The sequence below is a fragment of the Ciconia boyciana genome, chromosome 11 (genome assembly GCF_034638445.1).
Source record: "Ciconia boyciana chromosome 11, ASM3463844v1, whole genome shotgun sequence".
Lineage (NCBI taxonomy): Eukaryota > Metazoa > Chordata > Aves > Ciconiiformes > Ciconiidae > Ciconia > Ciconia boyciana.
The window spans coordinates 6,744,260-6,760,858 of NC_132944.1; the positions used below are offsets into that span (position 1 = coordinate 6,744,260).

General features: G+C 37.8%; 1 protein-coding gene across 6 annotated transcripts in view; it reads right to left on the reverse strand.

The window, feature by feature from the left end:
- Positions 1–4,313: 4,313 nt before the first annotated feature.
- NISCH (nischarin) overlaps positions 4,314–16,599 on the reverse strand; it is a 32,147-nt gene continuing 19,861 nt past the window's right edge. The window contains exons 13-21 of one of the 6 annotated variants that reach the window (XM_072875864.1): positions 16,335–16,443; positions 13,559–13,680; positions 12,635–12,690; positions 10,825–12,141; positions 10,320–10,380; positions 8,829–8,982; positions 8,098–8,226; positions 6,954–7,115; positions 4,314–5,703 (exon numbers count right to left, since the gene is read on the reverse strand). In XM_072875864.1, the coding sequence (XP_072731965.1) occupies positions 5,075–5,703; positions 6,954–7,115; positions 8,098–8,226; positions 8,829–8,982; positions 10,320–10,380; positions 10,825–12,141; positions 12,635–12,690; positions 13,559–13,680; positions 16,335–16,443 (2,739 nt within the window). In that variant the 3' untranslated portion in view covers positions 4,314–5,074. Of the gene's footprint in view, positions 5,704–6,953; positions 7,116–8,097; positions 8,227–8,509; positions 8,578–8,828; positions 8,983–10,205; positions 10,381–10,824; positions 12,142–12,634; positions 12,691–13,558; positions 13,681–16,326; positions 16,444–16,599 lie in introns of those variants that run through there. The other 5 variants (XM_072875863.1, XM_072875865.1, XM_072875867.1 and 2 more) reach the window with 5 other exon arrangements.

The window sequence follows — 16,599 nt, forward strand, 5'->3', positions numbered from 1 at the left end:
TCTGTAGGAGCTGACCATTCAGTTACATCCACAGTGAGAAATGGACTCTTGTTCTACTCTTCTAGGAAAGAACATAAAGTCTCTTTGCTCTGAATTATAAGTGTGTAAGAAGGCTGTGAGTCTGAAGAGGTTTAAACAGACAGCAAAGGATTAAGCAGACCAAGACAGAAGTTCTTGTGTGTAGGAAGAGGGCCAGCTGTACCATACTTACTGAACACACCCCTGAGGCTCTTGGTGCAGAGGCTAGGACACAATCCTACTTTTTGGGTTTTTTTCTCCTGTCAAGTTGGAAGGAACAGGAATTTTAAAGTTCGCTGATAAAAGCAAAAACACGGAAGGGTCGCACAGCGAACAGGAGTCTGTTTATCTCTCTCTCACACATGCACACACGCAATGGTTCAGTTCCAAGCAGACAGGTAGAGCTGCCTGAGCACAATGTTGACGTGCGATTCAGGAAGAAATTATCACAGCTGCTCACATCCTGTTAGTTCAAAACCTCGAAGGGCAGCAGTACAAATGTCAGTACATAATCGCTGTTAAGCCCCGGCCTACTTATTGGTATCGACTCCCAGTTCCTTTACACATGCTCCTGCAGTGAAAGCCAGCTACATATTCCCATCTCTTGGTTTTACTTTTGTACATTTCCCATCTATTAAGCAGTGCCCTGGAATTGTACTGGGAGAGTCAGGCACTAAATTCCACACAGATATTCAAGATGAATTAGATATCTGAACAAACAGGCTGAGCTATTCAAACTCAGCACCTGCTCACGTCAGCATGACCAAAGAGGCAGTGTGTTTTTCCATGGTGGTGCTGCTTATCCTTCATGTACCGTTATCTAAAAGGGACAGAAAGGGTCTATAATGTGCTTGACTAAAGCTATAGCCAACAGTTTGCCGAGGATTGCACCGAAGCGCCTGCCTGAGAACAGCATGATGGAGATGAGAGTTGGGATGCCACCATCTCAGCGTTTTCAACAACTTTAGAGATGCTGGAAGCTCTCGTCATCCCCTCTCAGAGACCTTAAGGTCTGAAGCACAAGGGCTTAGTGCCCAGCTTACCACCTCTGGCTATTAGTCTTTATGCATCTATTTAGGTGGGTTTTTTCCAGTGTAGGCCAAAGTCTTTCTTTAGTATCTTCTTGGTCTAATGAGTTTCACACCCCACCTTTTTCCACATCAATTTTTAGCTTTCCGAGTTACTAAATGCCCTTGATGATGAGGTAGACAGCAGGAAACAGAAGTTTGTAGTCTGTCTGCTCTGAACCACAACTTCATGCTTTTCCTTGTGTTGCTGCATGTCCACCTAAGATTTGGTATGTTTGAAGATTAATACTGCAGAAGTAAACTTTTTGGTCAGAGACATTCAAGCAAGAAGCAGCAGCATTTTGTGTTACTTTGATTTTTTTTTTTTTTTGAAAGAAACTCCTTATCAAAGCTGACAAGAACAGGAAGATGAGTCAAAGGGGCTGATGCAAATACATCACTGTTCAGTACATCTACAGCCAGGCAGATCACAGAGTGCTGTAAAAGCAGCATGGGAATGGACACAGGACAGACAGGATGCAGGTCACACTGTCATTTCTTCTTGTAAAGAAAACACAGTTTAGCTCAGGTCAGCACCTCATTTACTTTCCTTCCTAATGAGATTCACTTACAATTTTTCAATTGTAATACAAGGGAAGTTTTAAAACCTTTGGCCAGATTCTCAGCAGAAAGCACAGAACATAAGTAATTGCATGGGTCTTCCTAAGGTGGAACACATCTACAACAGCTGCAAAGCCAGACTATGGAAGTCTAAGATGGTTTAGGAGATACTTTCCTGAAAAACGCCTCCCCACCTGACTACGCAGGCATCTGGTCATAACTTTAGCTACTTAGATATTGTCTTAATGTTGAACAAGGGTTGGAAGCTGTAAAAGATATGAGTATAAGGGATTACTAAAGAAATACAAATACACATGCAGGGCTTCATAGCGCTCTTGCAAAAAGAAAGGAAGAAATCAAGATTGTTTCATGTGACCACAACTGCTTACACAGCTACTTCACAGAACTTTCTGTAGAAACTAATTGTGGAAAGCTGAGAAATCTTTATGAAATGAAACAATCAGCCAATTCATAAAGTTCAAAATGAAGGATTGTACATTTTCAAGGAAAACTCATTTAAATAAATCCCCACATTTAGAAACAAGATTGTTAGAATTATACAATAAAGACAACAGGCTGGCGCTGAGGAACAACAATGAATTTTTCAGCTTAACATTGCACTTAAATGAACAGAAATTTGCACCCACAAAGCACTAACTCCAGCAAGTTTTAACATGGGCAAAAGAGCAGGAGATCAGATATCTGGTAGCAGAAGAGAGGGGGATTTCTTGTTTTGGGTTTGGTTGTTTAGTTTTTTTTCTTTTCCCCAGGTAAAAATGAACAAGAGCTAAAGTATCAGGGAAGACACTTTACTTTGCATAGCCCATGCTTTACCTGGCAGAGTATAAAAGATTATTTATTGAAAAAAAATACCCTGAAAATAAAAAATTCTGATAGCACCATAGATGAGACACTTAATGGAAGAATCAAGAAATACTGCAGTACATATCTAATGAATTAATGAGCATTTTGTTAATCTTAAAATGTGATGAGTGTTTACCAAGAGCTCAAGGGGGAATTGTACCTGTTTCCTGGATTAATAATCTGATCCAAAGGGACATATTTAATGTTTTGAACAGCTGTGGATTTAAAGAATTTCAAGTTTAATCACAGCTGTGTTCTTGCTGCAATAAAAATCTGAAAAGAGACCTTGACTGCCCAAACTATGTATAACAAGCAGGGGATTATCTTTGCTTATTCTAATGCATGATTCTATGATACACACTAGTGTATTAAAATACATCTGAACAGTTGGGCTTTACAAAAGACGCTTAGAAACAGAACTCAGGTCTATCTTGAGCACAAAGCATCGCCCAGGACAGGCCTTGCAAATAAGATGGAAGGAGGGCTGACTTATCCACAAACAATAAGAAGTATAGCCCCTAGTACGAGAGGCAGGTATCTCCGTTCATGTTGGCTCAAATCTTAGGGAGTTCCACAGGACTCATTACAGATTCCCTTTGTATTCACTTAAACCATATTGTAAATGATCTGTTCATACGGTAAGTTCTCAAATCCTTGCAGATCAGACTATTTGAGTTGCCACAGGCTCCTCTTAAGTGTTACCTACAAGAATTACAAAAAGTGATTAACAGAGTTACTTCAGAAAGAACTAATCAAGACCTAAGCTTTTAATTATTTTATCCCTAGTTTTATTTTAGAAGTTAGTTTTTTCTACCTAATGAAAATTAAGCTTAAATGAACATAAGTATCCTTGAGATTTCAGGGAAGAGAAGACCTCTAAAGTACAGGAAAATTTAGTTTTCCCCAAGAGCCTACAGTACCTACCTTAATTGTTCAGTTTGGTCTAAGCTTGAGAGGGGTTAGGTTTCCTCTTCTAAACTGTAAAACAGAGCAGCACTCAAGAAATGCTCCTCACCTCTTTGGTTGCTTAGGGAACTCCACTGCATCTTGCAATACAATTTGACTTTGGCTGTCTGTCTTTGTCATCCTCACACTGACTGCAACATTCCTGGCATCTGGAGCCCAAAGAGCACAGCCAAGCTCCCCATCAGCATGGAAAAATACTCCATGGAACCACCAAAGTTCCAGTGCCACTGTGGACTTGCCATTCTTGGAGAAAACACAGAACTTGTTTGGACCAGGCCCTGAGCAATCTGTTTGAAGTTTGCCCTGTTCTGAGCTTGACTGTTGGACCTCCAGAGGTCTCTTCCAACCTAAAATTTTCTATGTGTTTTTTAAGGAGCATTGGTTTTAAGCAACATCAGCTGGCACATATGTATCAAAACTGTCCTTCCCTTCTTAATCCCAGTGGACATAGAACAGTTTTTCAAAGTCTGAGTATTTGTCTTAATAGTGAGTAGGGATTTTACTGTCATGGGGGAGGCTAAAACTTGTTGGGTACAGTAATACTCAAGTTAAAGATGACAGCTTGGAAAGCAAATCCCTAATGTCTGATGAAGAAGAAAAAGTACTTGAAATAAATCTTCCTTAAATTGTGTTTAGAAGCTGCAGATCCTCAGTTTCCATGACTCAGCTCTACTTATGAACCAGTACAAACTTGCTATAGTAAACTATTTTCTTCTTTCATCTTGCTGTATATTTCATACTTTACAATACGCTCTCTAGGAACATATGTGCTGCTGAACTGCCATATGGTATCCTGCAAAAACAAGTTAAACTTGAATAAAGACAAGGCCAAAAGAAAACTGTCAAATTACACTTTATTTGTATTGACAAAACAGGCAAAAGAAAGACTTTGATCAGAGATACAAATTCATTATTTGCTGACAAAATGCTCATATACCCATGTTGGGTATGTCCACTTTCAAGACCATACTGAGTAGATCTTTAACAGGCAATTCTTCTTTATCCTAGGATAAGGAAAAAGAATGCCCATGAAACTAATTTCATATGTAAATGTCACCTGCTTGTGGCTCAAATTTTACTGCTAAGTTCATGATTGGCAGCAAATAATTACATTTGGCCTCAAAGAAAAACATATGTAAAACTGTAAGATCATTAAATAATAAGCATTAGCAGCATACTCAAAATACTTCTCGTACAAAGAACATTGCACTTGAACATACACGAGCATTTACCCTTATTTACAGAGTAGAATTTGTATAGAACAGCAAGACTGATATATACAGAAAAATAGCGGAAACCTTAACAGCCCTAGACGACAGCATATCTAGTGTTGACTCCTTAATTTTTCCATACAGTTTCCCAGGATGTCTCATGATTTTTTCACTATATACTATTGCATAAAAAATAGGCTTTACAAGAAGTTCAGTCCCCAGTTAACACTTCAGAGTATTTCTATGTAATACTAAATGTTCACTGCACCAGGGAGCAAGAGAGTCCAGGTCAGCTCTTTATTAAAAAAGCAGAACTTGACAGGCATTATCTATTTAAACACTGTGCTCTACCTTATAATACACTGAAATCACTTAGCTGTGCAATAATTACCCAGTGAGTTCCAAAGGCAGTTCCCTACCACACAAGATCTCCCACTGTCTTGCAAGCAATGAAATTAATTTCTCCCTGCTTTCTGCACTTGGGATAAAGATGTACCACTGGATCTCTCTGCTCCTGCTGCCTTCTTGTTTAGCATTTCCCTTTGGGGCACTATCAGTTTCTCCAAAGTGATCCAGTGTTAAATTCTGCATCAGATCCTGATTCTGAACGTCATCAAACACAAATGTAAGGGCCTGTGGATATGTCTGATAACCCATAAGTACTCTATCTAAATCCCGGATTCGTCTTCCATCTGCAAGCTGATACTTATCTCTCTTTGGTGGTTCCTTAGCAAATTCAGGTAGTGGGTAACTGATATAATCTTCATCAAAGAGGAACAAATCAGAGCTGGTTAATATAAGTGTTTTAGGTTGAAGCGAACTAGTGTTTTGGGCAGATCCTTCGACATTATTTACTTGAAATGCCAACACATACAGAAGGATGTTGAGGGACTGAAGATTAGTCAAACCATCCATCTTCTCTGCCACTAGAAAAGCAAGGTCCCCAATTTCCTCTTCATTTGGATAAATAAATTTTACTCTGCTAGAGTGAATCAGTTCATAATTCTCCATTTTTCCTGCAAGAAACACATTATTATACTTCCATTTAGTACTATACAATACTTTCTTAATGCATTAGGATAAGCAACAACCTTTGACAGTTGGCTGCAGCTGGAAGAATTCAAGTTTTGTATCTATTCATATATTGTTTTACTTATATACAATATTGGAATAATTTTATTTGGATTACAGATCTCTACTGGAGTCCCTCTTGCATTACCAACATACTTTTCTGCAAATTTCTAACCATGTAACTAGTTCAGGGCAATGGCAGAAGAGGTTAAAGGAAATACAGCTGGATTCTCATATCAGAGATTATCCACCTCCCTAGCAGCTGACCTCCTCTGCCTCCTTCCCACTCCCCAGCTTTGAACTCACATTATCAGATCACTGAAGACAAATAAAATCCCTGCTTCTTTTAAGCAGAGAGAAAAGGCAGAAATTAAAACACAAAAAAAGAAGACGACAACCACTCTATATGAATTGCTTTTATATCCGTACTGGATGAGTGCATTCCTCTGCTCCATGCTCCGTTCTGGAGTGGCAGGAGGTGACACTGCAGTCCATTATTCCCTATAAGTTAAGCACTGAAATACAACATAGCAAAGCTTGAAGGAAGCATGCCTGCTTTTTTCATATAAATCAATTGGTCTAATAAAAGATATGACTTCCCAAACCTTGCACTTTCTGGGCTTACACAGCCTCTCCTTAAAACAGTAACAATAACAATCATTCTTCAAGAAAATGCCATTTTATTTCATGCCTTCAACTAGCTTCAGAATTCTAAGCAGAAGTTTCACCCAATATTGGGAGTTGAACCTAACACCTTAAAAAAGTCTAGATTTCACTTTGCTATATTCTCACAGAATGACAGGATTCTTTTATTTGATCAAGTGAGGAAAAATGTAACCTTCAGACTTTGTTACCTTCACTGTTCTTTGATGACTTACAAGACTTTATAGGTTAGGCTGAAATTTGCAGTGGGAACTACACTAGTACACACCTGAAAATACTGTATAGGAAGTGCCATTTCTGCTGGACTCGAAGCCATCACTAACATCACATGTGTAAGACTGTTTATATTTAACAATTCTGTTCAGATAAAGCACGTGTAAGATAATTAAAGTCAGGGAGTTTGGTTAAAGTATCAAATAGGAAATAATTGATGCATAAATTTCCCTCAAAAGAGTTTTTAATCAGTACACTTTAGATGATGCCCTAAGTATGATGCCTAAATAACTCATGACATATAGAAAAGACCACTTACCTGTGTTTTTACTCCCAAATTCAGAGTAGAAGTCTTTATCTACTGGTTCAGGTGAAGGTGTGCGTGCAAGCAATGACAGAACTGCCATAAGCTGCTGTATGAAGGTGTGAGTGTTGTAACTGTCCCTTGTCAGGCAGGTCACTATATGATCTGCAGAGTGTCCTGAAGAGAAGACAGAATATAAACAGTTATCCCCACAAGTGTGAGGTCGTTTACCCGGTGCACTCACAAATCTGTATGTGGCATGATGATAATTTCTTCAACCAACATGCAACTGTCACCAAAAAAGATTTCTTGCAAGGGTTATTCCTCCTGAAAACATGCATCATTATTCAGAAAGCTTTCAAATACTTGGAAAATAGAATCCTTACAAATACCTCAAAAAATAAAGAACAGAATTTATCTTGATTTAAAATATGATGTATGCTTACAATTTAACTGTTCAACTACTGCTGTAGGGGTTCAACCTTATCATCATCATCCGTTTAACAATTTATCATCAACAATTTATCTTACAGAAAAACTGCCCTCAGTTTTCCTTGTGAACCTGTTATATGTAAGGTCACCTTACATCATTTCCACAAGGGAGATTCACCCCATTGAGGTCTCAACACAATTAGAAGACATTTTAGAACACAGGAATGTATCGCTCATGTAGTGGGAGATGAGCCAAAGCACCAGCCCAGAAACTTTACCCATGTTATTTCCATTAAATTTTAAATTGACATCATTACCTTTCATAAACTTTAAGGCCTCATTTTCCATCCAAAAAGTCAACCATCAACTACGCATTTTGCAACATGATTTTACTCTTTATTGAAAGCCAAAGCCTCAGAACAAGAAAGTCTTTAGATTTCCCTTTTGATGTGTTGTTAAGACAGAAGAATTTTTAAAAGCACTTTTGGGACCAAATTAATTGATATTAAGCTTCGCAGTTACCTCAGTTACAAGTCATTGCACAGCAGTATTATCAGCCTACTGGTACAACACCACCAGTGTTACATTAACTTAATTTATTTTAAGAAAAAGCAGCAAAATAATATACTCTACCATCTCACTAATAAAATAAAAACAGGAATCCATCTAAGACAAGACTAAACAGACAAAACAGAACTGGAAAACTTAAAGCACAACATGTACCCACCAGCAATTCGGAAGTATTGGTCAAACAGGCCAACATTTACTGACTGCAGGTCATTAAGTTTTAGCACAAAGCAGCAAGAGAGGTGGAAAGAACTATTCTCACAATCTGAGTTTTCTTTGTTCCAAAAATCTGTTGAAAAAGGATATACGATAAAAGAGTCAAAAGAAAATGATCCTTCTTTCCATAAGCGTAATTTTTATAATTAAAATCTTACACCTGTATCACACTTGAAGGAAGAAATTAGGAAGAAGGTGGGAATAGTGGCTAATAATTTCTCAAGTAACAAATACAACCAAATCTCCTTGTTAGCAGCGTTTCTTGAAGTAGCCATCACATCACAGATTTAAATTAGCAGATGCATTAACCAACCACACACATGAATTGAATGCACACCATGAGTTTCATTATCCCTCACTTACCATTTTGGTTATGAAAGGGCCCTTAGCTGCCCAGGTGATGCTAGGGACTGTGAAATGACATCTGAAAAAAGCATGGATACAATGGCACATGGACAGACCTGTCTGAGAAGCAGCCATGACTCAAGACCCTGTTTTTTTTAACATAAAAGCCTCATGCAAGTACTTTGCATAAAGCAAACTGTGCCACTCTCTCCCTCAACTAGGAGATCCAAGTAACAGTATCGACCAAAACCGGTACTTAAACTGAAGACAAACACACAGACAGGGATTAAGTTGGTAACCTTATTGAAAGGGTCAAAGTAGCTATCTTACCTGACTGGTGCTCATCAGCATGAATGAAAGAATCATCCAACAGAAAGTAAATAGCTTTTGTTGAGAGAAGCACACAAGCCATCACTTCCACATTGGGAGTCTTGTAAAACAGAACTGAAGACCACATGAGATGTCTCAACTCTTCATTTTCCACCTAAGATGTAAATTGTATTCCATAAATCACTTGCACACTTTGATATTTCAGATAGTTTCATCATCTTAGAGGCAACTTTAGACTATTATAAAAACAATTTCAAAATCTGAAGCATCTGAACAAGCTATAGTCAAAGAGCAGAAGTTCACCTCAAAGCTGCTAAATGCAGCAGCTTTGAGGTGAACACAACAGCGGTCTACTGAAAGTGTTTTGCGTTTATGTAAGAAAATTATTCTTTTGTGGGCTAATTATTTCTTGTTTTCTGACCAAAACTAGAAAAGACACAAACATCTAGTGCACAAGAAAGATTTTCTAGAACAGACACTGCACACAAAATTTTAATCAACAGATGAGCAGTGCCTCCCAAGCCTCAACAAGTCTATTGAGCCTTCAGATGCTACTTAGGGGTTGGACTCAGAGGTCCTTAAGAGAGAGGACAGAAGCACAGCTTGCCACTACAGCTGCTGTTCCAGCTAGGCATCTTCCCAGCTTCTAGCTTGATAAGCTTACTGTGAATCCTCAAATGACTGATCTGCTTTCTTTATCAGCTTCTCCTGGTGTAAGAAGAAAAGCACAACTTAACTTGTGCTTACTTAAAAGATTTGGAAGTGAGATAAAGGAAGAAAAAATGTCTGTTCCTCAATAAGCTTTTCAATTGACATTTGTACTCAGACCACAATGATTTATCACTTAAGAAGCCACATTATGAATTTAAAGGTAAGATCTGTACTTTTAAATTTGATGTTCCCCACACAGACTATAAATCTGTTATTCAGAAGTTAGGTTTATCTGCTTATGTTTCTGGAGTCCCTACACCCATGCGCATGTTGTGTTATATTCATGCACCTATATTACACAAAGGAGTCAGGACATTTATTGATATAGCTAGATACCATCACAAAATAATTCCACTTCAGTAATTTTCTTTCCTTTTGCCACTTTAAAGAAATAAGATGAACATTCTTAGAGTAATCATACACTAATGTACTCTCCTGTTCTGTATCAAGAATCCTGAAGGCAGAGTATGCCTGGCAGGATCCAAATCACTGTAGTGGGAAACCCAAAATGGAGTAACAAAAACAGGTTTTTGACCAAAACGCTTCCAGGTTTTGCAGAGCCTAACTCTTGTTTTTAAGTTTGATCAGGAAAGTCCTTTTTAAAATACTGTCTAGTACTGAAAGGCCACAAGGCATCTTTTTATACACCTGGGCTAGGCACAATACCTCTGCAATGTTGCCATGGAAAAACTCAACTAGGGCACTTCCTTTCAGCCCAGCCACATACTGCAGAGACATAGAAACATGAAGGTGAACAGGAATCTGGTTATCTTCTGTTATCTTCTGCATAAGAAATTCAGATGGATATAGAGATGACAGCGTCAGATGAGGCTTGCAAAAGCTAGAAGAGATCCAAGAACACACATTAAATCAAAATTTAAGGAAATACACAGCTCTTCCCCTACAAAAATTAATACTTAATATTTCATACAGAAATTAGGAACAGGCAACTTCTATTCTTAATAGTTTACTTTAAATGATTTCTCTTGAGCATAACTGTCCATCTGCCATGACCTCAGCCTATGAGACCAAGCATATGAAATAGGAAGTCTCCTTCCACAAGAAAATAGGTTTTATGTTGCAACCATAAAACAAAACAGAAACAAACAAAAAAGTTAGACAGGTACAGCCCAGGATAACCATTCACACATAGTACAGACTACCAGAATGAAAAAAGTACTTCATTAATACTACAAGCCAAAACAATTACAATGACAACTGTAAACACTGACTAGGCCACATTAACTTCAGCACCACTCAGTAGACCTTTTATGGGAATTGTTACCTTGCTGACTGACCATGTCTGTTTGCCTCCACAACGTGATTTCTTATAGCATCTGATTTGTTTGAAGCTTTGAAAATAATAATAGTCTTAACATCCTGCAGGAGTGTCCTTAAAAGACTGTAGATTCTTAGGAAGTGGAATTTCTCATGAGGTAGAACAAACACTGCTGTAACAAATCTGTATCCAACGAGCAACTCCAGCACATGCCCATCCAAAAATGAACCCTTCTGCTGGATGGAACCATGAGTCGGATGCAACACAAGTGATGCTAACGGAATCCTATTCAGCTTAAATACACTTTCCAAGTCTTCTGTGCCTACCCATTTACCTGGCAGTAAACTGAAATCCACTTTTACTATGTACAAATGCTGGGGTGTTAGAAATATCCAACATGGATGGACTACACAGGGACCCTGGTCAGAAGATTTATACACTGAAGAATAAAGTGCAGAACACAAAACATTTTTTGACCATTCTTTGTTATTGCCAGCTGACTCTGGTTGATGCAAGATTTTCTGAACATTGGTTTTATTCCCATAAACAAGATATGTTGGGAAACAACCTTTTATTTCAACATCTTCTGCTGAAATGCAGTTCAATTCCATAAGCTGGCAGAGAAACTCTTGGAGGTTTGCTTTTCCACAGTACAATGTGGAGCTTGGTAACACTGATGTGTAGTGTTGAGCACAACATGTGTGTAAACAGGAATAAAAGTCTTGAAGATTCTGGGAGTCTGAAACAATAAACAAGCAGTTGTCACTGTTTTTCAGCTTCAGCATTAAACAGATTTCTGGCAGGAGAAAGCCAAATTCTGTTAGATCAGTATATGGAAAACACAGTGTTAATTTCAAGGCAGAAGAGATGTGCTGGCAATTTCCTCTCAATTCCTGATGAGGAATCTCAAACACAGCTAGCATATCATCAGTCAAAACCAAACAGGAAGCAAACTGCCTGAGTCCTTTATGAATGTGAATACAAAAACTCCAGAGAATTTTGACTATGTCAACACTCTCTACTGCTATGTTGTCAGATGACAAAGTATCTGAAGTAGTGCTGAACTCAAAAGTCTGATCTCCTTCATGAAGTCCCATTTCAAAATATCCATCTTCTTTGTCTGTGGTTCTGGAATCACCTGGAAGGCTTCCTTTATTCTCTGTAAACGAGGGGGGTGATCTCTGCACAGTCTGCACTATCAAGGCAGAAAGGTGCTGGATAAAATCTTGGTTTGTGGCAGTGTATGACATACAATTAAAAGGCAAGATGATGGTGTTACAGGGGTCGGGCACTGCACAGTGTTCTTCCTCTGAACGATCCAAACTTCAAAAGAGATAACAACCCACAGTAAGTACAAGCTTGAGTTTAAAAACAGTCATAGCTACCTAGAATTCATGGTGCTGCTTCTCAGAACTTTGAGGTTTACTTTTGTTACTATGGTTAAGTGTAATTTTGTAAGACACCTTCATACTGCATACAGCCATTGATTTTAAAGGCTGGTAGTGTATAATTCTATGGGAAGTAAAAACTGTTTAACTCATCTTCCATTTCCCAACCCCAATAAGCATATCCTTACAAGTTAAAGCACTTTCAAAACCAGCAATAGCTGTATTGTAAACTACCAACTGCATTCCAGAGTTCAAAGGTTAAAAACACTTTACACCATGAAATTTATTTTGGTTCAAAAAAACCCCACAGGCAACATACAATGAAAGAGACTGTTCTGCCTTAAAGGCTGGGTTTAAAAATGCAGCATCCATTATTACCACCCAAAAGCTAACAAGGATTTAAACCAGAGTTTATATATCTAGCTTACCACATATGATGACCACTTCCATACTCTTTGCCTGAATCCAATAGAGAGGCAGGTGCCTAAGGAGAAGAAGAAAACATCAGGAAGCTATCAACTACTTAGAGCTGCTGTCAGACTTCAGCATACATGAAAAGCAAAGTTAATGTTGGCTCCTGCTTTTTAAAGCTAGCCAATTCACAGCAAAGTCCTGACTGTTGTACTCATGGGCAGCTGAACAGCTATCCTTCAAGGATCCTGTTTACTTTAGGTTGGGCATTCAATTAAGGCAAAAAAAAATTAACTCCACTGCTGACTTGAGAACAGATCCAACCTGCAACCCATAGACATTTCAGCACACTACAAATTTTTACTGAAGTAGTGTAAAGTGAGGCAAAAAGGTAAAGGAACAAGACCAACTACACTGGTAGCAAAGGAAGAGATTCCCAAAAGTCTTGCTGTCTCATTCCTTGAAGCCATGCACATGAAGAGTGTTTCCAAGACAACAAATGAAATCACAATACAGAAGTTAACAGCAGGAGTTTGAAGGAGACAAATTAAGGCCATTACCTATTGACAGGGAGAAGGTTCTTCCACACTGCTAGCAAGAGAATCACCTTCCAAAAACTGATATTGTAATAAGATAGAAGTCTGACACTCAGTATCTAAGTGGATATTAAATGATAAGATACTAATACTGGGTAAACTTCTAAGTCATGACATAGTGACAACAGTTCTTCACAACTCTGGTAAACTTGGACTATGCGTTTAATTTACAAGGCAGACCACTCCTTCACTCAAATTTGGAGCTACCTCCTTTTCCATTATAATAGGTCTGAGAATAAAAAAAACTTTGCTATGGATTACTATAATAACAGAAGTTTCATATCAGAAATAAGCTTGCAAGAACACTTAAAAATACCATAAAATAAACAGAAAGATAGCAGTTACCTGATTTTTATATCTGGAGTCTGGTATTTCAAAGCATCTCTGGGGAACTGTATGGTCTGTAGGAGTCGAACCACTGGACTGCAAAAAACTGCTGGCTAGGACTGTTTCTTCACAAATTATTTCTAAAACAAATATAAACAGCTCTTAAAAAATCACTGAAGTAAAACCAAAATGAATTTCTAATAGTATCTGCCAAACAAGCAGAATTAAAATTGTATCATCAAGTTCTGATCTTAAAACATTAAAGCTAAAGGATATCTTCACATAATAGCCACGACAAAACACAAGCAGGTAGAATTTTAGTCTAATTACAGAAGTCTAACTGCACTGAAAGTGGCATTAAAGACTGCTAAAGCTCATTTTTCAAGCTAACAACCAATTTAAATCTCAACATCTGTGTAAGAATTCATCACATGATTTAGTTTTAACAGAACTACTCAGTTTTGTTAATACTAACCCTTACTTTCACTAAAACATTGCCAGGCTGGCAAAAACACAGAGCACTCAACTTTGTAGCATTCTCTCAAATTTCTGTAGGCTTCAAGTGAACAAGTATAGTATCTGTGTAAAACCTTCAGACTCAGAAGGTCTGCTCCCTCAAATGCCACTCAAAACAATTATCTCACCTTATTCAGAACCTTTTTGAAAGGTTCAAAGCTGAATCATCAGTAAAAACTTATCATGAGTCCATATAAGCCAACATTCTCAGGGTTTGACTTTTTGCCTGTTTGATATTCACAGCATCGCACCAACACAGAGCAAACCAATTTTCAGCATTACCACCGAGCCAGCCAGCTCCAGTATATAAATGTGCAAATAAACAACAGTATTACAGTGTGGATATGTTTCTGGCTTGAGCATAAAGACTCCTGCATGTATTTTTCTGGATTGATGGTAAAGTTTAGTAGATTATATCAAACCATCTCATAGTCAGAGGAAACAAGAGGTATTTATTACTTGAACAAAATACTGTGTTAGCAAGAAGGAAACTCAAATTGACAGGAAAAAATGGAACATGACAGCATTATTTTTGGTTTTCTGTTTCCTGTATAAATATTTCATCTTTTTGCACAAGCCATTTGCCAGTGACATTTGAATAATATGTTAGGGAAACAGATGGTGTCTAGAAAAACTGTAGAGAAAACAATTCATAGAAATAGCATATCAGGAAATTAATTCCATTATTCATGATTTAAGGTCTAACAATGAAACTAATTGCCTAACATATTTCCATTTTTTAAAAATCGATTTCTCAAAATCAGTATTTTGAAAACAACCTTGATAGCTAGATACATAGCAAATAATCAATTTCTATTGTTAAAGCCAAGAAATAGCCTCCCCTAGTCCTCACTTTCCCACTGTTTATAAAAGCCTTCCCTAAGATTTTACTAAAGGAAACTTATGGAAAAGGACTACAGTAAATAAACCTTGAATCTTATACCAGTATTTCTATAAAACTCCTGAGTACTTCAGAAAAAGATCTAGATTTTTCTCCCAAGACACATTTGCTCCAAAACATTTACTGTAATAGAAAAACTACTGACTAATAACTTTTAAACAGTCAGTGATTGCTAGCATGCATTTTTACAGCTAGTCCTGTATAAAACTGCAGGTTGTTATATAGACAAACTGTCTCAATCCTGTAACTTAAATGATTAATACTTTAAAGCAAGCATTGACTTCATTTTGGAAAAACTGGCATTTTATCTGCAGATGAAAAGTGATCTAGAAGGGCTACAAAGGCAAACAAAGTACATAAATAGCAACTAAATCTGTATCTAAGTTGTCTGTCCTTTAATAAAATGCTGTCAGAACAATTTCACTTTTATAGAGCGAACTAAGAAACCTCTACTGACTTTGCAGAAATCACAGCAATGGACTTTTTTCAAAGCTCAAGCTTTTCAGGCATGTTTCTCTCCTCCATCCACCAATCCACTGATTTATTGGGAAAAGCAAGCTGTTCCACCCCGAATTATTGAGAATATAATCCCTGCTCTTTTAAATGTTTACAAAGTCTTCTCCCACTATTCATATCCTACTGCACTTTAAGTTTCCAATCAGACAAAAGCCAAAAACCAGTGTCTTTATCTCTTCTTCTCAGTCAAAAATGAATATTCACATAAGTCAGTCTTACGGGCTCCCACAAAAGATGAAAAATAAGCCATTCTTCTAAGTTCCTTAATGCAAAAGGCACACTTATTTGAAACATACAGTAAAAACAGTTTTCACGTAAGGTTAGCAGGTGCTGTAGAGCACAACAGATGTGCTGAAATCTCAGGCTCAGCCAGAACACAAATGCCACAACTGCCTTTTACTCATCTCCTTTTTTCATTTTCCTTCTGGTTTGACAGAAATGCAGCTCTTGCAAAAAAGCAGTAATAGAACAGATGCTGCCTGAGGTCCCATTTTTGCAGACCAAGAACAGGTATAGAAGCAATTTTAAAACATGTCTATACATGCCATGGTCTTCCGTTAAGGCATGTATCTAAACTAGGAAAAGACACTTAGTCCTCTGCTGGCGATTTCTGCAGGATGATGCAGTAGAAGTAGTCCTGTACCCAAACTTACACTACAGTTAATTAACACTATGGTGAACAACAGGACAGTTTTGCTGATTCACAATACAACTTCCACTATCTAAGCCAATAATACCAGATCTTTCTGCTTTGTCTTGATAAACCCTATATCCATGCACATAATATTCATGTATATCAATGCAGCTTAGAAAAGCAGAACCAAGAGGCTCAGCCCAGCAGCACGATACATACATGATTACCTTGGCTGGAGCTGACAGGACGAGGCAGAGAGGGAGAGGAAGGACGAACAGTAAGAGAAGAACAGTTTGATTTGGAGCTGGCAGCAGTGAGCCTGGAGTCCTCACTGATCTAATAAAGAAAGTATGCAGTGATTAAAGGAAAAAAAACTAAGTACACAGGACATTAGATCCTGAACTAAAATAAGTCTACACAAGCTTCCTCAATTTTAGTAAAAGGAAAGTTAGTGCCAGCTTTTTTTTTTTGAGGGGAGGATCACATCCTCTG